This window comes from Colossoma macropomum, unplaced genomic scaffold (genome assembly GCF_904425465.1).
Source record: "Colossoma macropomum unplaced genomic scaffold, Colossoma_macropomum, whole genome shotgun sequence".
In the NCBI taxonomy this organism is placed as follows: Eukaryota; Metazoa; Chordata; class Actinopteri; order Characiformes; family Serrasalmidae; genus Colossoma; species Colossoma macropomum.
Window position 1 is genome coordinate 16,762,910 of NW_023494810.1, and position 27,096 is coordinate 16,790,005.

The window sequence follows — 27,096 nt, forward strand, 5'->3', positions numbered from 1 at the left end:
AGTGCGACTGAAACGGGTGAAAGGTAACAGCGGTGATACTGAAAGGAGACAGCGGGACACCCTGTTGTCAGCCAAGATGAATTTCGGTAAAATGTTTGTTTCTTCCAGGTCGGTAAAACTCGGTAAATGTTTACTCGCTTCTCCGGCGCGACGGTTAGCAGCCCCGCTTCAAACTCAGCGCTGCATGAGGACGAGTGTGAGGAGTTTAGCCTATGCTAAAGATCTGTTTCTGGGAAAGGTGAACAAGGTAAACGGACTAAAATCTTTAATTACAACAGCACGACACTTTATACAGTCTATATGTGTGTATTCCGTGTGTTGTGGTACTTTTCACTCACCAGTCACTTCATTACTGACACCTGGCGTGTAGCTCAACCTCGCTGCTGAAACGTAACGTAGAGACCGTTGATGCGCAACTTAAAATGCTTCGTAATTTTGTCTATTAAATCAGTTTTCTCTATTAGAGAAAACTGATTTATTATTTCTCGCCATTAGAGAGACCTGCTTGGGTTGCTTTTGCTGAAGCATGAAAATAGCAATGTCGTAAACAGTGCTGTTTTGTAGTGCTGGTCGATTTGATGGAGAGGAATTCGTGCCAAATTGAAAAGCAATCACTACAGTGGAAAAGCAGATCCTCTATTGGTCATACTTTATTTGGATGGACCCCTATAGATGCTCTACAGATACCTGAGCCATTAACAAACTTTCTGGTGACGTTGGGTTAGGGTTGGGAGTAGATGTAGGTTTTGCTTTGAGGTTAATGTCAGGGTTAGGTTTAGGGATAGATATAATAAACTCTTTCACACTGAACTTGAAGTTCATTTGCATGTGACGGATATTTATTTGGATGTTACTTAAAGACAGACTCAGCATTTACAAAGCATCTACAGTGGACCATCCAAATAGCACTCAGCTTCATGTTCAGTTGCATTTAATGGATATTTAGTTTAATGTTACATAATTATATACTGAGCAATTACAAAGCATCTACAGTGGACCATCCAAATAAAGTGTCAGCCCTCTATTACATTGTTTTCATGTCGCTTGACCTCTATACTGACCTCTGTTGCTGCTATCAAATTCAAAATGGGCACATGGGCATTAAAAAAAAAAAAAGAGAGATTTCTCGGTTTCAACATTTGATATGTTGTCTGTACTATTTTCAATGAAATATAGGGTTTAAATAATTTGCACGTCATTGGATTTTGTTTAATTTACATTTTGTACAGCATTTTGTACAACTTTTTTGGAAATGCGGTTGTATTTGACTCATTGAAGTGCAAACAAAACAGTGAAATGCACACATGAAATTGTATTTAAACAGTAACATGTACAAAAAATTTTTAAAAAAAGTAATAAAAATAAAAAGTAAAAGATCCGTTACATTGATTCAACATTGTTTAAAGTACATTGGAAAGCAGTATAGCCATGCCTTTACTCATTTTAGAGGTGGATTGTATTTAGTTCTGACGTAAATTCAGCATCTCATTTTTAAAATGCAAATCTTCATGCAATGTTTTTCAGTAATAAGGTCAAGCATTGTGAAAACAGAGGTTCTGGCTATCATTTTGGCACATATTCTGCAGATCACTATGGAAAGGTAATGTCATGTGTGCATTGCATTTTACGTTTTTCCACTGTAGTGATTTGCTTTTCAATTTGGTAAGAATTCCACTTCATAATATTGACATACTCTGCTGTCTTTACAGTTTGAGTGATGGATTTGATGGATAATTGAGCAGTATCGCTGTTGCCAAAGTTTGTTTTTAGTTGTTTAAACTGCATTTTGCTCCTACTGAATGATTCAAACCGCTCAAGCAGAATGACCATTTGCAAAACAATGATTGAGACTCCTCTCAGCCAATCACAGCCATCTCTAAGCACTACTTCCTCTGCCAAAAGAAGGACTGTATGAGCCCCCCAGCTCAGCAGTTACTGCACAGGGAATCTGCCGTTTTCTGTAGTGCATCATTGTCAAAATCGTTCCAGTGCACTGGAGCTTTCATTCCCTGAAAGTTCCCACAATGCATCGTAAAAAACAGTGAGTATCAGCTGTTTACTATGTTCTCTGATCGGAAGTGACTTCATGTCTTAAGTGTTGTGAATTGGTTGAAATATCAGTGGGAAAGCTCATAACGCTCAGTGCATCTGTTTTATGAGTGAAGTCCCGCCCTTCAGTAAAATGAACCAGTCGACCTTGCTAGTTAAGCTGCAAGCAGGAAAAGCTCCCCTTTGTTGTGGAGATATTTGCAGTAGCTGGAACAAGCTGACAAAAGTGTTACTGAAATGTTAACTGAATGTCTATACAGGGAGTCCTGGGCTCTGTGCTACTCTTTTGCAGTACTCAGATAGAATAGGTTTTACTGTACGCATACAGTAGTATGCAAACATTCGAAAACATCTGTTCATGTTTTGTTTATTCTAAGCGTAAATAAGTTAATGCATCCTCTACAGAGAACACAGGTAAATATGGCATTGTCTATGTAATACTTAAGAACATAATAGTGCCATTACTTCTGCACAGGCCGCATTTTATGATTAAATTTTTCGCAGTATGTTAAATTCAGCAAATAAACAGCAACTGTGCTTTAAAATGTGCAGAAGTGTGTTCGCTGTGGAGGATTTGTTAACTTATTTTCACTTAGAAAATCACTTAGAATTTTTTGCCAGCCTTGCATTGCGTACAGCTGTATGTAGTTTTACTGCTGCTGTTGATATGTGAACAGCATTTTATTCAATGAATAAATGTTTTACTTTCTGTCAAACATTCATTTACTTTTTTTTTTTTCTGTAGAGTGAGGTCTTTCCCTACCCGGAAATTAGTAATGAAGAATTAGAAGAGATCAATCAGTTTGTGTCCCCGGTGGAGAAGTTTTTCAGTGAAGACGGTGAGTAAAGTGAAGAGTGACATTGAACTTAGTCTGACTTAGAGGTGGGCAATATGGCATAGAATATGACTTATAATATCGCAATACTTTAAGAAATTTTCACGATGCATGATGGGTCACAATATTTTTATTCAATATTTGGCATAATGTCTTGCACTTAATCCAAATGGGACAAATTTTGCTCTCTTTATAATGAAACAGAGTTGGTCAGTGTTCTACAAGTACTGACAATATGCATGATATGCTTAGAAAAGCATACTGTATTGTATTGTGACATAATTTATCACAATAACGATATATATTGCCATACTGCCCAGTCCTAGTCTGACACTGTCTCACTGTTTTTATGGCATGTGCTGTGTCAGCCTATCCCCATTACTGACTTTTGCTCTAGTTTCCATACGTAAACAAAACAAGCACAGCTGTGCGTGTAATATTAGAGATAGCATAGCTGTATTGACGGGTATCAGCATATCGGGCTGAACTCAGCAGAAAATGCTGGATCTGGATATCAGAGGGGAAAAAATAAGGAAGTGATTCAGTAGCTTGAAATAGTGCACACTCACATTATGTGATGTGATGTTAGCTGTGAATTTCTTCCTCTGGGAATAATAGTGTGTTTGAGTAGTTTGAGCATGATATATTTAGATGCTCAAGAGGAATGCCACCATTTTTTCTATATTTCAACATGGTTTACATCTCAACAATTAAATTAAGTCTTTCAGAGTTTGATGTGAAATAAATCATTGAGGAGAAAAATTTATGGGCATTTTTCTGTTCTTTTCTTCGAACCAGGGGTCGTAATGTCTACAACACAGATATAGTCATTTTATTGTTTATCCAGAACCACCAGGAAAACTACATGTTCCTTTGATATGTATCGTTGATAATGGTAAAATGGTGGTAAATTTGAAAAAAAATGTTTTTAGGGACTGTTTTGTGTTATAGCGTGTGAGGTAGCTTTAAGAGGCAATAAACTCTTTGGACATCTGGTTCCTGTCACCACCACTGTGACTTAGTAAGTTTCTCTAGAACAGAGCATTTCACATCAAACCACTCTCTATGACTTTGTGTACATCTTAATGATTTCATTTCGCAGAGAAATCGCAAAGTTGGTACAGTTCTCCTTTAAGTGAAGTACTTCAATAGAAAAATAGATTTAAAATAAATTTTAAAGCTTAGTAGTTTTTAAAGATCGTACCAATATTCAAGGTTTCAATATTAGTATTGGAATTGGAAAAGAAAAACTGGCATTGTGCCATCTTTTAAATATTACGTATCTTTCTTAGTTGATTCAAAGAAGATCGATGAGGAAGCCCATATCCCTGCTGAAACGCTGGATGGACTGAAGGCTCTCGGGCTGTTTGGGATCCAAATACCTGAGGAGTATGGTAAGACCAGGCAAACGTCTTCTGTGGAGTTAATGAATTATTTCAGGATATTATAAGCCCTAGTTGTGTCACTTCTTTCAGAGCTCAACTCAAAACTTTCCTTTCACTCTCCCTCTCGCAACAAACGAACATTTTTTATGGTTTGATTAGCGCTGTCATGATTACTCTTATTAAACTTGGCTTCATAAGTCATGAATCCGCAGTTTGAATCAGAAATTGAATAGATTAATTGGCATTTTGCATAATGTCATGGTACTTCATGTAATGTCACGATACTTCCGAAATTTTTCACGATATACTATATCGTGGTTTTTTTTCTGACATCTGTTAAGTCTGAACGGATCTATAAGTACCAGTGGTGCCGTGTTTTAAAAAATACTATCAAAAATGCTATTTGTTCTCTTACTATTTTGGATCCTTGTTTCTGTATGTTTATGTTTGTAGTGTCTACCCCATTGTAAAGTGAATTATTAATAATAATAATAATTATAATAATAATAGTAATATTATTACATATTATTAAATATTATTATTATTATTTTTAAATATTTGTTAACCCCAGATAAAACATATTACACAATGACATAATAACAACAATAAAGTAAACCAACCAGACAGCTGGATTGGTCTGAAGATAAAGGTGCTCTGATATTATTAGTTAGCGTTTAAGCAGTGATAAAGGTGTGTTTTTCTCTGTAGGTGGACTCGGCCTGTCAAATACGATGTACGCCAGGTTAGGAGAGATTACATCCATGGATGGAGCCATTGCTGTCACTCTTGCGGCACATCAAGCCATTGGTTTGAAGGTAAGTATTCTTTCTGTGTGATGGTATTACGGAGGGTAAGGGTATCGCGTTTTCTCTCGGTCAGTCTCTTTTTTTTGTGTGTGTTTTTTATGTTTGTGTGATGATGTAGTTGATTAAGTGTTCCTTGCTGTTGGTAAATGCATTGTGCTCCCCTAAAACCTGCAGCCCTTTGTGGATAAGATTAGACACCCCTGGTTTAACTGATTGGATCATAATTTATCTCCAGTTTGGATCCTGTTCATGCCTGCACTGTTCTTTTTTTTTTAGGCCCAAATGCCAGTTATCCAAGATATGTTTATTTGAAGTTTGCTTTTTTAGTTTGAATTTAGGTTCCTAATGGCTAATGTAGCTGACGAATAATGGAAGATAATTCCCCACCAGTTTTAATTTTCAGCTTTTTTAATTTCTGCATTATTGTTGTCTTAGGGTATCCTGATGGCTGGAACTGATGAGCAGAAAGCTAAATATTTGCCCCGACTGGCTTCAGGAGAGCATATAGCAGCCTTCTGTCTGACTGAGCCTGGGAGGTGTGGTTTATTTACAAATAAACTGACTATTCATACTACATACATACTGAGAGTCCTGAACTTCCTGAGTATTATAATCCCGCTTTTCTGTTTTAGTGGGAGCGATGCTGCCTCTATTCAAACCCGGGCTACGTTGACGGAGGATGGGAAACACTTCTTGCTCAATGGCTCAAAGGTGGCTGTCATATTTATTCAGCCATAGGGCTTGCTAAGAAGGGGGAACCTAATAGAAAACCCTTTACAGGCCACTTTAGTGGCCACTTTATTAGAAACCCATACAGTTAGAAGTACAATTTTTGTTAGCCATCCTCTAGCTCTTTCACAGAACTGCTCTTAGATGAATATTTTTGGGTGGTGGACCACTCTCAGCTCAGCAGTGACACAGATAAACCCTGCACTCACCAGCATCACACACAGTTCCATGCCAATACCATGTCAGTGTCGCTGCTGTGCAGATAATGATCTGCTGCCCTAATAATATCTAGTCAGCAGTGGTCCTGTGGTCAAAAATTGACCAATGATGGACGGGTGGTTGATAAATCATGCAGCAACAGCCAAACTTAAATTGTACACCTATATTGTAGACCTTAAAGGTGAAGGTGAGTAGTGTTCATAAAGTGGGCATTGATTGGAAGTACAAGGTAAAAGTTTTTAAAATAAGGTCTTGGTAAAATATTTGATTACACTAAACTCAGGTGTATATTTTATCAGTAACTTTGTTGTTGTCCTCCTAAGATATGGATTTCCAATGGCGGGCTAGCGGACATTATGACAGTGTTTGCTAGAACGGAGGTGCTGGACAAGGACGGGCAAAAGCAAGACAAAATTACAGCCTTCATTGTAGAAAAAGCGTTTGGTGGGGTGATCTGTGGCAAACCAGAAGACAAACTGGGCATCAGAGGCTCCAACAGTGAGTTTACACACTTCACGATTCATATAATCAGTGCATTAGAATCAGAATCACTTTACTGGCTAAATACACTTGGCATGTAGTGCTGCACCAATACCTTATTAGTATCAGCACTGATACTGGTCAGTAGATGGACCTTGCAAGTAACATGTCATTGGTGTTGGATTAGTTCATGTTTGAGAAAAGCAGTAGTAAAATGCTCACTGCAGAATCTGTAATGCCAGTATTTTGAGGGTAGGCTCTAGTTGTGGGTGATATACCGGTTGAAACTGTTCCTAAGGTATTAGCTACAAATAAGTGCAGATATCATACAAACAGTGCTAAACCTTGACCTGAATGGCTAAGTCAGGTATCTTTCTGCAAACTGTCTGTCTGTTTTGTCTGTTCTTGGTTATGGTGATGTGGTGTACGACTCGTTCAGTACTGATCATTGTGTATTATATAAAGGAGCTTGTTGGCCCACTCTATCTGCGCAAAGGGAGACACACTGGCTACTTTTTATCTGTAAGACTCTCATCAACCAGATGCCACAGAACATCACATCCAGGCTTACGCTGAATAACAGACTCTACCTAATACGCTTAAGTTATTTCGTTACACTTCAGGTTCCCCAAGCTATTACTAAGGCTGGGTAATTTGGCTTTAACTATCGTGCATAAGTGAGCTGGAAAACAGTACAAGATACACTGAAGCTTAAATCGTTTGTTACCTCTAGGGTTTTTTTTTTCTCTCTAATTTTGCTCTGTTTGTTGTTTTATTTGATAATTTTAGTTTGTTTTTAGGTGATTGTTTTGATTGCTTTCATAGTTGTTTTACAAAGTTTGTTGTTTTATTATTTTATTATTATTATTGTTTCATTATGTTGTATTTTTAATTTTTCATCTTTTTTTGTTGTGCAGGTCTATTTCTTAACCTGTTATGTTATTTAGCTATTTTTTATTTCCATTGTGACGATCAGCTGCATTGAAAATGAGGACTCCCCTCAATGTGTGCCTGAGTTAAAAAAAAGAATGAAGATTATTATTTACATCCCATACATTTGGTTTACATACTAGGTTTCATGAATATTTTGAGATTTTGACACTGTATTAATATTTTATTTATATATATATATATATATATATATAAATGTAACATGCTAATTCTGGATACTTTTTAATTCTTGCTATTTTAGCTTGTGAGGTGACATTTGAAGACACAAAGGTGCCAGTAGAGAATGTGATTGGTGAAGTTGGCGGTGGATTTAAGGTAACTCCATTACACAGCATTGACCTTAAAGTTCATGTTGCAGGCAATTAAGCAAACGAGTCCAGGCTCTGCATTTCTTCATCATGTCTAAGGGTTGGACAAGCTTTGCTGAACGTTAAGACAATATCCTATTCAATCCATGAGAAAATGTGGTGCGTAACTGAGTTTTTAAAAATCTATAAATTTAGTATTCATATTTATTTAGTATGTTTATGATAGGTCGCACTGTTAGAATGAACTGTGTGTAGTTTTTGTTGTGTGACTGAGGTTTGTGTTACACAGGCTAAGCAGAAAGTTCACCAGTTTTAACGTTGTTAACAAAGTAGCCTAGACCAGTAGTTAGTGTAGCATGCCAACAACATTTTCCCCATTGTACTTGACATATATAACATTATGGCAAAAACAATGCATTTTATTATATCAAGCCGCATCAGTGAAATCAAGCTATGGAGAGACACAAATAGAGGTGAAAACTTCAGATCCCCACAAAAAATGATAAAACCTCACAGCAGGGTGAGATTATACAACAAAACTTCACCTGATCTGTCTTAAGATGTGATCTTTCACATTCATACTTAATAAACATAATCTAAATTAATAACGCAGTAGCCATAAGTTATTGATACGGAAGTATTTTGGCAAACTATGTTGTCTGCTACAGTTTCTGATTTGAATGAATGGGAGGTTTCTGTACATCTGGTCCAACCTCACAACAGTTGCTACAAAAGAACAATTCAGAAGAATGTGGATAGAGCATAAATAGGTCAATTAGATGTTACTGTGCTTAGCAATGTTTAATGTGTATGTACTCTGTGGTTGTGTCTTTGCAGGTTGCGATGAATATCCTGAATAGTGGAAGGTTTAGTATGGGCAGTGCAAGTGCAGGCTTGATAAAGAGGCTGATTGGTACGAACACATGAAATAGAAAGACTAGTTCATGATAACAAAACAGATGTGGTCATTCTCATATTTATATTGTTTTGTTGAATTATATGTATATGTATATTGTTTTCCAGAGATGACAGCAGATTATGCAGGCACAAGGAAACAGTTCAACAGGAAGCTTGCTGACTTTGGAATGATTCAGGTAATTGTTGTTGTCATCTCCTTAGGCTGATATAGATGTAAATGTCATGATGCATCAATCTGAAATGAAAATTGCTGATGCATTGAATTGATCCCTAAAGAATAAAATCGAATTGTAAGTTCAGAGATTTAAAGCCCTTGTAACAGACGGTGGTTGGCTGACAGACATATTGCTTTGTTGTTTTTGGCACAGGAGAAGTTTGCCATCATGGCCCTAAGTGCCTTTGTGATGGAGAGCATGGCGTACCTGACCGCTGGAATGATGGACCGGCCTGGACTTCCAGACTGCTCTGTAGAAGCAGCTATGGTGAAGGTAACGTCACTTTGGCATATGTTCTTTCTTTAAAGCATAAAAATATAATTCTGTTTGTCCTGAGTTATCCATTGTGAGATCCATTCAAAGTTAAATTGAAGGGTTATAAATGTCTGTGGTTGATGGTCCAAGAGAGCTTTGCATTAGAATGGGGCTACATGATATACTGTTTGTTAGGCTGTAATGTAAAAATATAAGCTCTAACCAATCACAATGCTCCTTACTGTGTACTGGGAGCATCCTTATAAAGGGTTTAGGTATATGCAGTGTTCTCCAGTAACATTGGCACCCCTGGTAATCATCATATTAATTACTTATTCCTTTTGATCTTTCATTCATAATATTAGTAAAAATCTAATCTCTAATCCTTTATTTAAGGTAAAATGATTGAAAGAAAAAACTAAATAAATCACAGCTGGGGAATTGCAGAAATTAGTTAGGTCCTGGGGTCAGAACATCTCCCAAACCACAATCAAACACCACCTATATAACCACAAGTTGTTTAGGGGGGGCAGGGTGGAGATGCCTTGACTGTTTATCATCTGCTGCTCAAACTGTTTAAACATGTCTTTAAGCTTTTTTTTCTCTTTCGAAAAGTGACAAAAAAAAGTTTTTGTGGCTGACAGTTCAGTGTTTCCTCAGTAGTTTTTCCATATCATGCAGCCCTAGTTGAGAAGGATGGCTTAGACATTTAAAACAATGGACCACATTCACCAACCGCTCTTAAGAAGAAATTTCTTCTTAAAACCCACTTACGCAGTTTTCACAAAGGTTCTGACATTCACCAGTGTTTTCTTATTTGGGATTTGTTCTTAGGTAAGAACAGAATCTATGCACACTCGAGCACAAAGGTGTGAACAGTACTGCAGTCTAAGAACCCGTCATGAATCTGACGTAGACTTTGTCTTAGGACCTTTCTCAAGAACAAATTTAAGAAAAAAATTGTGGACATTGGTAAATGAGGCCCAATGTTAGCCAATTAGCCAGTGGGCATCTGGTAGGTCATATGCAGTATTGGTCACTCAGCACTCTCCTCCTATGATCTTGCTTGAGGTGTCAATTGGCTTCACAGATTGCTGAAGAAGAATAATAGCTCTCACCCTTCCCGTACTTTTAGGCATTGTGCTATAGAGGAGACGTAGACTGCATCTTAATCTATGTAATATTCATGATATAGAGCATCACGATGGGTGTTTATAATTTGCAATGGCGACTGAAAACAGAATACTTAAGTACACTCTTACAAACCCGCACTGTACTGCAGTAGGTAGTGTATAAACAGTGCACCCAAAAGGACATGGAATACTCACAATGCACTACGTCTGTGCATTGTGTAATGCATGACAAGCAAACCCATCAAATGTTCCCATATGAAATCAGTTACTATATTTTTGTTCATGGATTCTGTTCTCTGTTTTAGTGCTCTATATAGTGCTCTTGATCTTCCAATGTAGAGCAGAGTGACTGGGGGACCATTTCAAAAGCATGCTGCATTTGTGACATGTGGGAACTCTTAAAAAGCTTTCACACCAGCGTCAGAGTTTGGTTGATGCTTTGTTTATTTTAAAAGTGGATGTAGGTGATGGCAATTCACTGGTAATATAGCGCTAATAAGTACATAAAGCATGCAGTTAAGCTTGCAGTTATCCCAGTAACCCTTTGAGGTATCACACATACAGCCACATGCAGAAGTGTTCAAATTACACATTTTGGTAAATATGCATCCTCTACAACATTCTTTTGCACATTTTAATGCATAATTACTGTTTATTTGCTGAATTTATTCAAATAAAGTAATATTTCAATATGTTCCCTGTAGCGGATGTGTTAACTTATTTTCACATGTAATTTGGTCAGACTTTTGCATACAACGAGAGCACATTGTGAAGAAAGTCAAAAGTTCTATAAAAAAAAACAGGCAATTACTTCTTGTTCTGTGGATGCCGCCATGTTGATGTGACATCTGGAAATGCAACTTGGGAAAGTCAGAGCTTTTGAGAAATTCTAACCTGATGAATCTGAATTATGGGTTTGATGGATGTTCAAATGGATTTTTTTCTGCTTTGAAAGTCACAAGTTTCCCAGGTCCTACCTGGTCATGGACAGAGCAGTAGTGGTAGCTAGTGAGTCACAACTGCCAACGACTAACATTCAACAGAATTTAGGACAAGAAATAGAAAAAAATAAAGGAAGGGGGGCAATATCAAATTAAATATCAATATATTTATATAATAATATTATTGACATTTGTGTGTGTGTGTGTGTGTGTCTGTCTGCAGGTTTTCAGCTCTGAGGGTGGCTGGGTCTGTGTAAGTGAGGCACTGCAGGTGTTAGGAGGAGTGGGATACACCAAGAATTATCCTTTTGAGCGCTACCTCAGAGACTGCAGGATCCTGCAGATATTTGAGGTACTTTTGTTATATTAGGATTTCAATGCTGTCATATTACACTGTTTTTTTCCAGTTTTTTTTTCAGCAACAGACCTTTACATTGTGTGAGCAATTATTACCACTGGGTCAATTAAATGGTCCAAAGTTACTTGGAAAAAAAAATGTCATTACATTAACTTGCATAAAAATGAACAGTTCTAAATTACAGTTGCCATTGTAGAAATACAAGAGTATCTCAGCATGGATTTATTGAAATACCTTTTTTTTCCATTTAGAAACTTTTTTCACATTTTGACCACTAGAGGTCATGACATGAAATGTTTTATATCTTTTCTTTTAGGGAACAAATGAGATCCTGAGGATGTACATCGCTCTCACAGGAATGCAGTACGCTGGCAAAATACTAACGGGAAAAATTAAGTATGTATAAACTGTAAATAACAGAGCATGCCTTTTCACCGTTAAAGAATGTTGTGAGATAAACTGATGCTGCTGCTGTTCTCCCCTTTAGGGAGATGAAGAAGGGAAATGTCGGTGTGGTGTTTGAAATGTTGGGGAAGAAGCTGAAGGGCTCTCTGGGAAGGAGCGTTGACTTCGGCCTGACCGGCAAAGACGGCGTGGTGCACCCCAGTTTAACAGTACTAAATCTTACCTACTCACTTACTCAACTACTCATGCTCTTATATAATCACTCTAAGACAAATGTATCTACAAAATCTATACTGATATAGTATTAAACATGTATTATATAACTGAATAACAATTTAACATAATAATATTTAGTAATAAACATTTTGATAACCATTCAAATTCTTTGGGATAAGAACCTATGAACACATTCAAAGATGCTTTCATAAATATTTAGCTAGCTCAGTTCATGATTGTTCAGCAAAATATGATTTGAATGTTTTGTTGCAGATTTTTGCATACAAGTTTTGTAAACAAACTTAAAAGCACTGTCCCATTTTTGCAGACAAACTGTTCCACTTTACTTGAGGGAAAAACAGTGCCTAATTGCCTAATCGTGTTTCATGGTTTACCTATAAAAACTATATTCAGTACAGTTTTAGCACATCTACATTTAAAAGGCTTGTGACAAATACATAAACATAAAACATTAGTCCCTTGTACATTTAGTGTCCAAATTATTCTTGTTTCTTTGTAGAGTGTTAACATATGTCGTGCTGTAAAGGAATACAGTAGTGTACGTCATAGTAATAATCCAGTAACTCGCATGTTAGACCCACAGTGTCCACTGTAGCTGTGCCTTGATCTGTGAGTGACACTTCATTACAGGCAACATTTTGCCTCTGACAGATCTTTTAAGCCTGTGTGGTCTGGTAGCATTGCCTGACTCACACGGGCAGAAATCATGTCATTGTGTCTCCCACAGGAAAGCGCCAAAATGTTTGAGCAGAACGTGGCTCTTTTTGGGTCCACTGTGGAAAGTCTGCTGTACAGATATGGAAAGGTAAACTCTTCCTAAAAGCTTTTGGGTGTATCTGCCATTTTTATTTACTCTTCCATGCAAGCCACATAAACAGACACAGACTGACACATAGATGAATGGAAAGATGAATGGATGATGGAGACATGAATGGATGGATAGGTGGATGGACAGAGGCAGATCAAGGGACAGACAGATGGACAGAGGCAGATCAAGGGACAGACGGATGGACAGGGACAGACAAAGGAAATGATGGATGGAGGGATGAGTGGGGAGAAATATGAAGAGAAACAGAGAGAGGGAGGCACAGAGAGATGGACAGAGGATGGATGGATAGATAGACGGATCATAGACAGCCAGAGGGAAGAGATGGGTGGATGGATGAACAGAGTGATAGTTGGACAGATAGACAGGGTGAGATGGATGGATGAGTAGAGGGATGGAAGAAAGACTGATTGGCTGAGGGATAGATGGAGAGATGGACCGATAGAATGATTTTTTGGATAGATGGACTGATAGATGTTTGGATGAATAGAGAGAGAGAGAGAGGGATAGATGGATAGACAGAGAAATGGATGGATAGTTAGATGGATGGATGATCGACAGATAGTCAGAGTTGGATGGATGGCAAACAGATAAATGGTTGGAGAGATGTTGGGATGGATGGTGAAATGGATGGACAGAGACAGGGATGGATGCTGGATGGACAGACATAGACAGGGAATGATGAATGAGAGATAGAGGATGGATGGATGAGGTGGGAAGACATGCAGACAGAGGGAGGGATAGATGGAGAGAAGTTTGGAGAAATGGATGGTGGATGAATAGACAGATAGATGGAGACATGAACAACAGACATACAGAGAGTCAGGGGGGTGAATGTATTGCAAAAAACTGCAAATGAAACTGCAGATTTACAGCAGCAACAAGAGAACTAAACAATCACATACATCTGTGACTTCAACAACACTATAGGTTTAAATTGCATTGCAGAAAGTCTCTGGCCAAAACAAACTGCTCTTTCTCTCCTCGCTGGGAATTAATTCCTCATTTGATCATTTCCTCTGTACATTTTTGGAATACCTCTGGAAAAAGCCTGCTGTATGTTTAACGTCCCAGAGTGTGTTGCTGGTTGCTGTAGAGAGGTGCAGGGTAATTAGCGTGGGCTTGTAGACCGCTGGAGGGACCCAGCTAGTCCCTTCTTTCCTGTTACACTGAGGTAATGCACGGCCTCATGTGTGGGACAGCTGTTCCCCCGTCTCTCTCTTTCTCTTTTTTCTTTCTTTCTCTCTTACTCTCTCTTAAAAAAAAACAAAACAACAAAGCCCATACTATTGTAATCAGGACTTGTAATAAGCCCTGGAAAGACTTCAGATTTCCAAATGCTGTTTTTTTTTCCTCCTCTATAACATTTTTTTTCAATTTCAATTTTCATGTGAAGGAAACGTTTAAAATGAAATAAATCTTCTAACCGCGACACTCACATCTGCACTCATGGAAAATGGCAAGTTCAAAGAGAGTCACAGAAAATGTGCATGTTTTATAAATATTCAGTTCATCTTCACCATCTTTATTTGACATGGAGAAGAAACACACTTTCACTTGGTACTGGCTAGCACAATACCTAAGTGTTTTCAAAGTGTTCATTTCTTTGTCACTGACATTAAAACCTCATAACACCATTTCAAAACACCAGCTGCCCTTTACAATGTGTGAACGCTCTCTGAAGATTGGACCAATAGAAATGGTTAAAGACATTAAGTTATTAAAACTGTGTACATTCCTACTCCTAGACAGTTACACGGCTGTTATGACAGCAATGAAATGCATGAATTTATTTTTGTTGTTTTATTGAATGGTTTTCATTCTTGTCATCTGTGTGGCACTTTCTGTTTTAGACTATAGTGGATGAGCAGTTGGTGTTGAAGAGGGTCGCTGATACGCTCATTAACCTGTACGCCATGACAGCCGTCCTGTCCCGAGCCAGCCGCTCTATCAGCATCGGCCTGCGGAACCACGATCATGAGGTAACCAACCAGCCCCAGCATTCCAAACGCCATTTACACCACAGCATTTCAACCAAGCTTTCCATCTATACATTTAAAGCAAGCCTTTCTCCAGAGAATTTCAGTCAAGGTTTATCGCCAAAGCATTTCACCCACAATACATATTGATTCTTTCAGCCCCAGTATATTATGTAGTAGTTCATTGGGTCTCTGTTACTTTTTATTCTCTCTAAAGTACTGTATCATTTATGATTATGCTATTATTTTTTATTATTATTATTTTTTTTTTAAAGACTAGCACCGCTTATCAATTTCAAACCATTTCAGTCACCCTACATCTAAAACGAGCTTTACCCCAAAGCATTTCAACCCCATTACATCTAAAATAGGTTATACCCCAAGGCATTTCAATCCTAATACATTTTAACCAAGCTTCACTCCAAAGAATTTCAACCACCTATGTGTAAACTAAGTCTTACTCCAAAGCATTTCAACACCAGTACATCAAAACCAAACATTACCCCAAAGCATTTCAATCCTAATACATTTTAGCCAAGATTTACTTCAAAGAATTTGTACAAAAATACATGTAAAGCAAGATTTCCCCCAAAGCATTTCTATCCCAGTACATCTAAAGCAAGCTTTACCCCAAAGTTTTTCAATCCTAACACATTTTAACCAAACTTTACTCCAAACAATTTCATCCCACTACATTCAAAACAAGCTTTGCTACAACCTGTTTCAACCCCACAACATCTAAATCAAAGCACTTCTGCCTCAGTACATATAAACCAAACTTTACCCCAAAGCATTTCAACCCCACTATATCTACACCGAGCTTTAATACAAGCATTTTAACCCCAGAATATCTAAATCAAGCTTTACCTAAAAGCATTTCAGTCAAACTCCTAAAGCCTGTTTTACTGAGGTCATAAGGTTATCCACACTAGCTAATGACAGGAGAGACAAAACCAAAAGGTCTCACATGCCCCTCAACTATGAGCCTTTTGTTTAGAAAAACCAAACAGGGGAAATCCAGAGACCTGCTTTCTACTAGACAGATGGATAGATTAATGAATAAAGGAAGGAAACAAGGAATGGAAGTCAAACACACAAAGGAAGGAAAGGAAGTAGAGGATAGGATACACACTTGGTGATAGAGTAAATAGAGAGAGTTGTTGATTCCTGTCTGTTTGAATTGTACATGCAGATGAAGGTCTGTTTGTAGGAATGTCACTGTGTGGGGAAACAGTAAGACGTTTCTCCACAAATAGAATAGTAATGCCCACATACTGAGCTAGTAGAGCTTCAGTGTCTTCTTGAGTTTGGGCAGATAACAGATTTGCCTGGTTTCTTTGTTAGAATATCATGTCATGCTGTGAGTTTTCTGTTATAAAGCGTACTTTTCCGGTTTTTAAATCTGATTGGCTGAGCCACATTCAAAGTCTTTGTAGAATACCCTTATATTCATGTATACACATCAGTTCACTTCTGTATAACTGCACTAACTTAATGCTGGGTATTGATGAAATTCAAGTCCAAAATATTTTGCAAATAAATCATGGTATCAGATGATGTTTGTTAGCATTAATAAAGGTAATGAGCCCATCTTTCAGTGCTGCTACTCTTTATTACAAGAACATGTTCCAAAAGTAGCTTGTTTGGATTGGACTGTTTTGTTACACCCAATTTACATAAAAGACAATCAGAAGTAAATGACATCATTAAAAAGCTAAAAACAAATTGCTTGGCCACAGGCACACTATTTTATGAGAATTAAATCATGGACATAATGTTTACTGTATGTCAAACATTTCACAGAAATATCACTAAAAGTGAAGCACAGTAGCATACTGTATCAGTATGACAGTATATCTGTATATCCCCATTGAATAGAGCAAGTGATTTGTTCATTGAAAAATGCATTATACTTAGTTTAACACAATCGCTTGGTGGAAGAACTGTTTATTCCTGTTCATATATAAAGACTGAAATTACTTCTTAAATGTTAGTGTTACTTTTATTGCAGAAAAAAAGCCACTTTAGGCTGTGTTCTTGAGTGCTTAACACAACTATTTAAAAATCAGTGTAAATGTAAATACAAACTTGTTGCCTTTTAGGTCATCGCTGGGGTCTGCTGCTCCCTCATTCCCCCAAAACCGTTTCATAAAGTATTTATTTTTTATGAGCCAATCAGAACATAAGTAATGTCTTCTATGTAGGTTCTCAACTTTTAAAGCTTTACATTGTTTTTTCATCAGATGCTGCAGCAACAAAGGCTATGTTCACACAGCAGGTAAAAGTGGCCCAAATCCGATTTTTTTGTTTGGCTGTTCACGTTATTTTTTAAACGTGATCTATACGCGACATCAGTCTGAACAGATCAGCTCCTAAACTGACCCGCATGCGCAAAAGAACACTGCTTCACGTTGCTCATCCAGAGGTAGACAATCATGACTTCCAACGAACGCCAGTCGCTCCGGAGGTCTCAGTTTCATCTTCGCCAGCAATCATGAAGCTCCATTGACTGACAGCTCGGCTCGTCACCCAGAATGTGTTCCAGCTCGCCGTAAAAAGGGCATGTTATTCGGCCACGGTCACTGCTTTGGTTTGTGTCCTCACATTCTTTAAGCTTTGCTTTTAGACTTTTAACTGTTCTTTGACGCTGCAGCCTCGTTTTCCTACGGCCGAGTTCGGACATTTCTTTCGAAATCTCTTTGAACACGGAGGTGTTTTGGATGAGTCTCTTCTAACATTTTGTACAGCACTATCACCCCAAATGTTTGAGGTCTCAGCAGCGCGAAATTATGACAAACGTTGAGTTGGATTGACGTAAAAGCCGCATGAATTCCGATCTAGATGTTCAGACTGAGTCGCATTGCCGCGTATCAGATATGTATCGGATTTCAGTATCACATATAAAAGTGTCTCAAATCGGCATTGAAAATGTCAGATTAAGTTCGTTTTTTGCTGTTCACATTGCCACACAGATGACACATTACCTGCTGTGTAAACGTAGCCAAATTGATTTGGAAGTAAGCTCTTTTCTGCTTTGCTACATCAGAGTATACAGTTTTTAACTAACTTTTGATACAGTTAAAGAGCAAATACAGTTGAATCCACATATTTGGATCATTTTTGCAAACAAGGCAGTCAACGACTTTTCATATTTTGAAATTGATGCCTTTTTTCATAGAACACATTCCACAAATACAATCATAACCACTAAGAGACTTCTTAGCAACTGTTGACAAATTACATTAGAGTTATATTGTGACGAGTAGCAATCAACAGGGTCCAAGAACAATAGGCAAATATAATGAAATAGAAAAAGTATAGACTTTTTAGCAGATAGAACACAAATGATGGGCGCTTATTTGAATGACCATTTATAATTTTTTCTAAGGGTCTTAAAATATGTTTGCCAAATTGGAAGGTTGAAAAATGTGGGACGGCAGGTTTCTGAAAGTCATCTTTTTCACGCCTCACAAGCTTTTATTTCTGAACACATGACCTTGAACCGCCTATATGCTTTAATGTAGTGATTTCAATCACCCTAATTCTTAGCATCTCTTCGAACTTACACTTTTACAATTTTATGCACTTCCTTTGTCATACGAATGGTTTTAATTAAGCTCATGGGAAATGTGTTGTCCATCCCTGGTTTAGGTGTTGCTCGCAAACACTTTCTGCAAGGAGGCATACTTCAAAAACAACTACTGGATGACTCAGCTGCAAAAAAGTGAGTACAGCATCAAAATGGTAATTGGCTCCAGCCTTGGTGAGTTTTATAGCGCTTGCAAGACAAAAGCACCAGCATGTGGAGTAGAGTTTCTCACTTGACTCTACAAACCGAAGTCACTCATCAAGACTTGCATGCTCTCATCATACTGTTCCAATTAGCCTGAACCTAATCGCTTTGGCTGAACCCTTTATAGTGAATTAAAGAACACTGAAACTTTCCAGCAGCTCTGCACAACCAAATAGGACTGTGATGCATCAATCTGAAGGTGGCTATTGGACTGTATCTATTTTGTTAGAGTTAATATGATTTGGGATCATATAATTAGTGTTATTGAAAAAGTCATACAAAAAATATAATACTCTCTTACCATTTGAGTATCAAATGTAAAAATCCAAAAAACTTGGTGTATTGACTTGTGCACTGCTGTGTAGTTTCTTGAGTCATATTCAGGTTTAACGAATACTGAATTGTACAAAATAAATTGATTTGTGGTGAATTGTAAGGACTGTAAATGAACAAATGCATTGTGAGGTCAGAGATTTATAGTAATTAATGTGTATTTGTTACAGATTCCCCAGAGAACAATGATGCCAATTTAAAGAAGATTGCCCAGGCAGTCCTGGAAAAGCGGGCTTATACCTGCTCACATCCTCTTGACAGAACATATTAAGCTGGCTCTTGTATCTTCAGGGGATTTGACTGTTTCCTGCATTCTCATAGGATGTTAGGATCCTCAGGATTCTCAACTCTTATTGGCTGGGTCATTAACAATGATAGCAATGTGCCATTACATCTGTTCATCCATCACAGTAAACCTCAGTCTAACCCACTCTAACTTCCTAAAGGAATACTCCAGCATTGTTCAACTAATCTCTATCTGCTGCATCTGTATTGTATGGTCAATGACCACTGACAATTATGATGCATTTTGCTAATATTAGAATTATTCCTGAGTTCTTACAGACTCCGCCTGATCACCATGGATACTAGAAGACCAAAAGTACCCAGAACTACCACATTGTGTTGCTGCAGTGTTAGAAAGTTGCATAAAACTTTATAAGATCAGCTTTGGTAAGACATTCTCTGTCTGTAAAAATGTGGTAGTGTTAAATTTGCATTATAAAGACACTTTCAAATGTTTATTCATAGAATAAAGCAACTGCCCATGGGTTTTTAAGTAGGAGGAAATGTGCCGATTCTTGTCTGTGATAACTGACATTATGAAAGATGTGGCAAAAAACCTGGAGTATTCCTTTGATGTAGAAATGTTCATGATTTAATTTAATTGTATAAATATAATTTACTACATTGAGATTATTAAACTGATGGAACTGAGCTGATATCTCCAGTAGCAGCATGACCTTTAACATTTCTGACATAAGTAATTTCTTTTTACTTTATTTGAAGAGGCTCCTTACAATACCACCAAAGTGCTTCTTAATACAGTGGTTCTCAAGCCAGTTTAGAACTGTGGAACAGTCTGGTGGACTCTTCCCAATGACTGGGTTGTGAAACACTGCCTTGATACACAATCACTTTAATGCTGAAACGCTGCCAAGGTCATCTTCCAAAACAGCCTTTTTAATGCATGTGTACAGTAACACTGTTGTTAGTTCTCATTTCTGTGATATTGCTCCTAAGCTGAGGGTGGGCTGCAGCTGTCATGGTTGTTTGGGGAGGCTTCTGAAACGTGCAGTTTTTCTCTTCATCTGTAAGAGGCAGGGCAGCTCGTTTGTGCTGACAGGAGTGATGTCTCCAGTGACGTCTGTAAAAAGCAGACTGTTCCTTCAGTCATCTGATTTTATTTTGCCTTTTTGTTTTTTTCCTTCTCAGCAAACCAGGTGCACACACACAGTACTATGGAAAAGACCACCCTTTCATTTTTTTAATTTCCAGTCTATACAGTCATTAAGTACAAGTTATTTATTTGTTAGTATCGGGGGGAAAAAAATAGAAAACATACATTTAACAGAAAATAACATAGAAGCCTCAAATTGGGGCAACTGGTTAGGACTTTTTCTTCTCTCTCAAAGATAAAAGCTTAAAGTACTGGTTTTCTCATGGTGACAGTTTTGGTGGTCTCCCAGGTCTTGCAAAGTTGCTAAGAGTTCCATTTTCTCTATAATCTTTCAATTGTTTTTTTTTTTTAATTCCAGTTACAGATACTGTTTTAAACTTGCTTTCCTTTGACTTTGGCCCTGTCTATATGCAAGTGTAGTATATCAAATCAAAGATCTGATCTCCCCAGGGTTATATCCCTTTAGACATTTTAGATGCACATGAGAAATTTGTAGCTAAAGTGTTTGAGTTTGAGTAGTTGCGTGTTTCCCTTTGAAGTGTCAATAGCAGGTTTTCCATCCACCAGTTTTTTTGTGAATTTTGAAAATGCGCAAAAAAAGGCAGAAATTTGAAAAACACCCAAATATCGCAAAAAGAGTTTTACACTAGGACAAGGCTGAAAAATCACAATATCGCTGAAGCCGAAACGCAAAAAAGGGTGATGGAAAAGTGTTATTCAAATAAACAATGACATATCAAGCTGTAAGGGAGAAACGATTGGCCCTACAGATGTTGCGATCACAGCACGTAGCTTTTCGAAAGCTGCTTTCGGCATTCTGAAATGCCTAATCAAAAGCTTGTTTCAAAAATGGCTCTGCACAGCGTGCTTACAGAATTGTCTGGTGTGTTTGCATTCTCAGATACAAGGTGGACATTGTTAGGGTGGCACTGAGATTTCAGCCCTAATTAGGTGGGCCATTGCTTGTCCTGCCTAGCATCTCCGAGCTGCAAATAACACATCCATAAAAAGACGGCAAATGGCTGTAAAGCTAATTCTACTTAGAGCAAAAAAACAAGTTAAATCTCTCCGTCATGCTCATTTTGATGCAGTCCCTACTTATAGTAGATGTCTTTTTCTGCCTAAATTTTGTAAATGCACATAACATTTGTGGAACGTTTGAATGGAAACCCAGCCAGTGACTCTTTTGAGAAAAGTTTTTTTTTTTGGGAAGACACAGCTGAAACTCACTGGTTTTAAGATTGGAATGATGGTAGAGGTAAACTTGAGAAATAATGCTTTTGTTTTCTGTATATATGGCTTTTCCTGAAACTGAAAACTGAATAACTGCAAATATAACCGGAATAATGAAAAACTGCAAATTAAATAAACGAAAAGGACAGTAGATATACTGCACTAATTGAGAGGCTTCAATCAAATGGGCCATCTTTACTCACCCAAGTTGGGACATGGAGTATTGGGCTGTGTGTGTTGGGTTGGAGTTTGTATCCACTTGAGACCTGTGGTTCCAGAAGGGTCCAGCTGATGTGGACCTGCTCTCTCTTTCTCTGTTGGATGTGTCAGTTTGCTGGGCCACAGGAAACACTGGCATGGGCTGAAAATACACACACTTTTTACTGAACTCTTTCTAGTTTGAGTACATTAAAGTGTTAAATACAGAAATATACTTGATTTTAAACCTTGTCTCATTGTCATTCATGCTTCTCTTTAAAGGAACAGTTCAGGAAAAAATCACAATTAGAAAATTTCCCCCTCACTCCAAATGTAGTCAATCAGCTAAAACATGTTTGGTGTCTGAATTAGCTTCAAAGTTCAGTGGTCTTTGTCATTCCTCAGTAGAACTTGTACACACTGAAGCGAAATGTTCTTCAGGCCTTCTTTAGTTTTGCAATGGCACTACAAGACTAATGCAGTAATGGAAGATTATTACTTGTTGATTATTACCCACTGAGTAGTATCATGCCAACTGCATACATAAATTATCACACTTGCCTGAAACAGCATCAAGCTGTTTAGTAATCTCAAACAGACTTATGTGGTTTCTGACACTGTATGGCACGCTTGGGTATAAAAATGGACACAATTTCTCTGCTTTTATTATTTTACATTCTCATTTTACATTTTTCCTATACAGTAGCATGACTATACCATTATTCCACTATATAGTCATACATTAACACTTGCTTAGCCAAGAATTTATATAGTAATTTACCTTTAACGCCCCCCATGCTGTCTTCAGAGATAGTCCACTTACTGCAGAGTCTTTATCAGGTAAGATCTTCATGAGCCATTTGTTGTGCTGAGCATGTGCCGCCTGGAGCTGCTCCTGCAGCAGAGACGCTCCTAGAAGAATGGTCAGCAGTGAACATCTAATTTGTACCCTAAGGGTGCTTTCACACCTGCCTTGTTTGGTCCAGACTTTCTGACTTTTCAGTTTGGTCCAAACCAAAACAGCAGGTGTGAAAGGTGTCTTGGACCACAGTCCAGACCAAAGGACAAAAATTTGGTCTGACTAAAAGAGGTGGTCTCGGTCTAGAACCGTGGTTCGGGTCGTTTGCAGTGTGAAAACACTTTTTTGGATGGTGCAAACTTTCAGACCAATTACAGGAAGTTGAGTCAGGCTATCGTCACCCATTAAACAACAGAAGAAGAAAAAACTGGGAGGGAAGTAAGAATGACAGGCTTTCAGATGTGAAAACACCCTAAGACTACTTTAAAGAAATATTTTGGCAAACATTTGTAGCAGTAGTCCATACTTTTATCTAATGTGTAAATGTAATTTTCAGTGTTAATAGGACTGTGTCCCTGTAAATATGTTGTGTGTTTACCTGCCAGGTGAATGGAGATTGGGGGCTCTGGGCTCAAAACAGCAGGTGGTTTGATATAAAGCTCAAAGTCCTTGTGGTGCTGGCTCCATGGCCACCTAGACCTGTTCAGGGTTGGACTCAGTTTGTTCCTGTGGAGAATATTCTCTCTCCAGGGCTGGACGTGAAGCACAAATTTTCATTATAAAATGGAATATTAACATCTTAAAATCTCAGGCTCATTACATACTAAGGCTTATTATTTATTAACTACAGGGACTTCAATGCAAACTGGCTGAGCTATTCTTAGGTTATAGAAGTGTGTAATAAAACTGGGCCTTCTGGTGGATCCTGGCCATTTAAGGGGTTGAAGTTTGGAAAAAAATGTACAAAAAATAGATTTTGTATAATAACATTTACAGAAGTTAGGAAATGGGCTTCTACTGTTTTTAGCTAGTATTTGTTTTCACGCATGTTTACAGATAACAGTACTTGAGATTAATTAACAAATCAAGTCCGGTTGCTAACTGATGTATTCTACATGAGCATCTATTAATTGTTGGCTATGTTAGCCATGTAACTCTAGTGCAAAACTAAAGAAGCAAGCTTCAGATACAAAACATGTCTTTGCTGTTACAATTGGGGTAGAATTAAAAATTTCACCCAACTATCCCTTAATCATATTATTTGCAATCAGATACATTCACTCTCACAGGCAAGATAAATTACTATAGAAAGGAGTAAAACTAGCAACATTTGATGGCTGTAGAATTCCATACTTCCATACATCAGGGTCACTGATGAAGGTTTATATGCCGAAATGCACTGGTTAACAAATAAAGTGGGGAATTCTCAAGTGTTGCAGGTTTTAGGCCTTTCTACACTTTTTGGTTCTACCAAGTATCTTGTTGGACAGTGACTTTACACCAGACCACTCTTTTGGAGAGCAATTACTAACCAAGATAGGGTAAGTCATATATTCTCAAAGTCACATATTTGGGCGGCTGGCTTATATTCCTTTGGTGGACAGTAAATTATAGATGGGTGCATCATATAAAGCTGGTACTCAAGCTTTGGCGTCTGCAGCTATCAATCAATTTGCATTAGCCATGTCACATTACTGGCCACTTAAGCTCAGAGGCTGTTTAAGGTGGACCTGGTAGGAAAACAGCATTAAAACTCTATCTTCTTGCACAAGTTCTAAGGAATGCCCATAAAAATGCTGTGGAACACAGTGGAGATGAAACTTGACACTCATGGGGTTAATGGTGGACATGCCTGACCATGACAGCACCTTTCTGAGCTCCTCCAGCCGTGCCTCATCTGGCCGTTTGGGGTGTCTATTGGACTCGATGCTGCTCTTGAAGCCGGGATAAATAAAGCCATCATAAGTTCGCCAGGCAGCACGACTCTTGGCTGTTGAGGCCTTCTGCTCAGACTCTATATCAACAGGATCCACCGTGAAGGAATGGTAATGCTGGTTATAGGAGAACCTACAAGCTGGAACCTAGTAGAGACATTCATTAAGTCATTTTCAGGACCAAACATAGTTCTGAACAATCTTTTGCTGTATTTCAAATTAAAATATAAGTAGAGTCCACTGCCTGTACAAGATCTCATGCATATATCCATTCAGATACTCTGGAAAATACTATTACTAATAGTAATATTTCTTCTCTGAAACATTTTACAAGCCCAAAATTTTCCTTTTTTGAAATTTGATACATGACACTGATAAAGGTCAACTGCCAATGTCAATTGACCACCTCTAAAACATCTTCAGATGTCACCATGATAAAACTAATTTTAACCAATAATATGTTTCACCGCATTCTGACTTTAATGTTTTCAAGCATACCATTCACTCTCTAGAACAAATATGGAAACTACAGCAGCAAAAACAGCCAGTGTTTATAATGTACAAGAAAAAAACTGTTCAATTTAGGCCATGTAACATGTTTGGGTCTCTTGTATTTTCATTTTTGATTCAGTTATACTGACCTTTGTCATCTCTTTACGCAGTAGCTCTTGGGCCAGAGCGGTGCAGTTCAATTTTTGAATGCTGTAGTTGTGGGCAGACTGACCATCATCCACTTCAGCCACAAACACCTTTGGTTTGGGCTTCTGTAAACAACTGCTAGCTTTGTGGACTTCCTCAATGTTGGCCTGAAACAAATGGCAGCAAGATCCATTTCTGTCTTACCAAACAGTCAGTCATTTTGCTATTTCTTTTTCAAAACGATCAATCACACCTGAACAAAGTTTTTTGTGTAAAGCCCTTGATTTGCTTGAGTCCGTTTCCACTCCAGGTAATCCTTATTGAAAGTGTCCAGAGGAGTGTGTGTCCTCCTCTGAGAGACGTGTTGATGTGAATTGTGCTGTGCTGAATCTTTGGTGTCCACCAGTAAACTCTCCGCTCCTCTCGTATGAACTATTCCAAACTCTTGCTTCAAGCTGAGAACCATCTTAGCTGATGGGAACAGGTCGTTCTGCACCACTTCTTCAAGCTTCTTCGCTTGGCATAAATGCTTTATTCTACACCAGGAAGAATAAAAATATAGCAGTGAATTCACCTATAAATCTTGAAAAGTTTTCCCACATTGCAATTTTGATTTAAAGAATTACTATCATTCAGACTTTCCATTCCAACACTGGTGACGATAATGATGATGATTATTATTAGCAGTGCACTGTTAAGGGAATTGTTGGACGTATTTTTTAACCAATTATCCGCCAATATTGATGTGATTCTGACATTATTATTCCTGGTGTTATTATTATTATTATAGTTGTTGTATATCACACTTTCATGAGTAATATTATCTCAAGGTGCTTCATAAATAAAGAGTGAGATACAAAAGGTAAACACATGTAATCGCTGCCCCCCTAAAAAGGTGTTCTTCCAAGGGCTTTTTAGTAAAGTAATGATAAATGAAAATGAAACTGCCTTCTGAATGCTTAAATGGTTCTTTGTATGGTTAAATAGCTCTTCTCTCTGATGGAGAACCTCTCGTAAATGGCTCTTCATATCCAGTCCCCTTGTGGAGAATATTCAGCCTGCTTAACATAAGTTAGTCAGTGCCATGAGGTGTTTATGTATTTTTAAGATTAGCTAAGCTTATTCTGTACAATGAAGTTTTAATTCAACATTTAATTCTGTTCTTTTATATTAAATGTGTAATCATACTTTCTGCAGTACTTAGTATTTTAGAAGACATCATACTGGATCCTAAAATGTAAAGCTTTTTTCCCGTGCATGGTCTCTGTAGCCATACCGTAACAGGGCCTGGAGGCAGGTGTATGGGAGCACATCTCCTATGTACACCAGTGGCTCCTTCAGGATGGTGTCCAGAGGCTGGTAGAGATAAACAGGACTCAAACCTAGATCCAGAGAATCATAGAGCCTCTCCGAGAAGCTCAGGCCTGAGTTGTAAAGAACAGTGATCTGCTTCTCTACATCATCCTCCAGCCTATAAAATACCACATCTGTAAGAAAGACTGGGTCTGGCTGTCACATTGCTACAGTCTTAGTAGTTCAACATCTAAAGCTCTCCAAAGAGAATACATAAACCATAAACTAAAAGTGTAATGTGGTAAAGTGATAAAGAACAAGCATTTGCTGAGAAGCAACATAAAAATAAGCCAGGCGCACAAGCTTGCAAATAGCAGTACCCAATTATTTTGCAAACTGTCTCTTTAGTCCTTAAAAACACAAATTTAAAACGCAAGTTCCATTT

General features: G+C 37.9%; 2 protein-coding genes across 2 annotated transcripts in view; one reads left to right on the forward strand and one right to left on the reverse strand.

Annotated features, from left to right (window-relative positions):
* Nucleotides 1-22,238, forward strand: acad9 (acyl-CoA dehydrogenase family, member 9). The gene is made up of 18 exons (XM_036559170.1): nucleotides 1-247; nucleotides 2,795-2,888; nucleotides 4,178-4,279; nucleotides 4,979-5,085; nucleotides 5,512-5,612; nucleotides 5,709-5,787; nucleotides 6,348-6,522; nucleotides 7,697-7,770; nucleotides 8,601-8,676; nucleotides 8,787-8,857; nucleotides 9,050-9,169; nucleotides 11,449-11,577; nucleotides 11,900-11,979; nucleotides 12,071-12,197; nucleotides 12,953-13,030; nucleotides 14,905-15,033; nucleotides 18,682-18,754; nucleotides 19,327-22,238. The coding sequence occupies exons 1-18, from the start codon at nucleotides 77-79 to the stop codon at nucleotides 19,425-19,427; spliced, it is 1,887 nt and encodes a 628-aa protein (XP_036415063.1). The 5' UTR covers nucleotides 1-76; the 3' UTR covers nucleotides 19,428-22,238.
* cfap92 (cilia and flagella associated protein 92 (putative)) overlaps nucleotides 21,988-27,096 on the reverse strand; it is a 12,320-nt gene continuing 7,211 nt past the window's right edge. The window contains exons 6-12 of the mRNA XM_036560155.1: nucleotides 26,635-26,829; nucleotides 25,612-25,894; nucleotides 25,361-25,525; nucleotides 24,654-24,866; nucleotides 23,384-23,537; nucleotides 22,768-22,898; nucleotides 21,988-22,149 (exon numbers count right to left, since the gene is read on the reverse strand). Of these exons, the coding sequence (XP_036416048.1) occupies nucleotides 21,988-22,149; nucleotides 22,768-22,898; nucleotides 23,384-23,537; nucleotides 24,654-24,866; nucleotides 25,361-25,525; nucleotides 25,612-25,894; nucleotides 26,635-26,829 (1,303 nt within the window). The remainder of the gene's footprint in view (nucleotides 22,150-22,767; nucleotides 22,899-23,383; nucleotides 23,538-24,653; nucleotides 24,867-25,360; nucleotides 25,526-25,611; nucleotides 25,895-26,634; nucleotides 26,830-27,096) is intronic.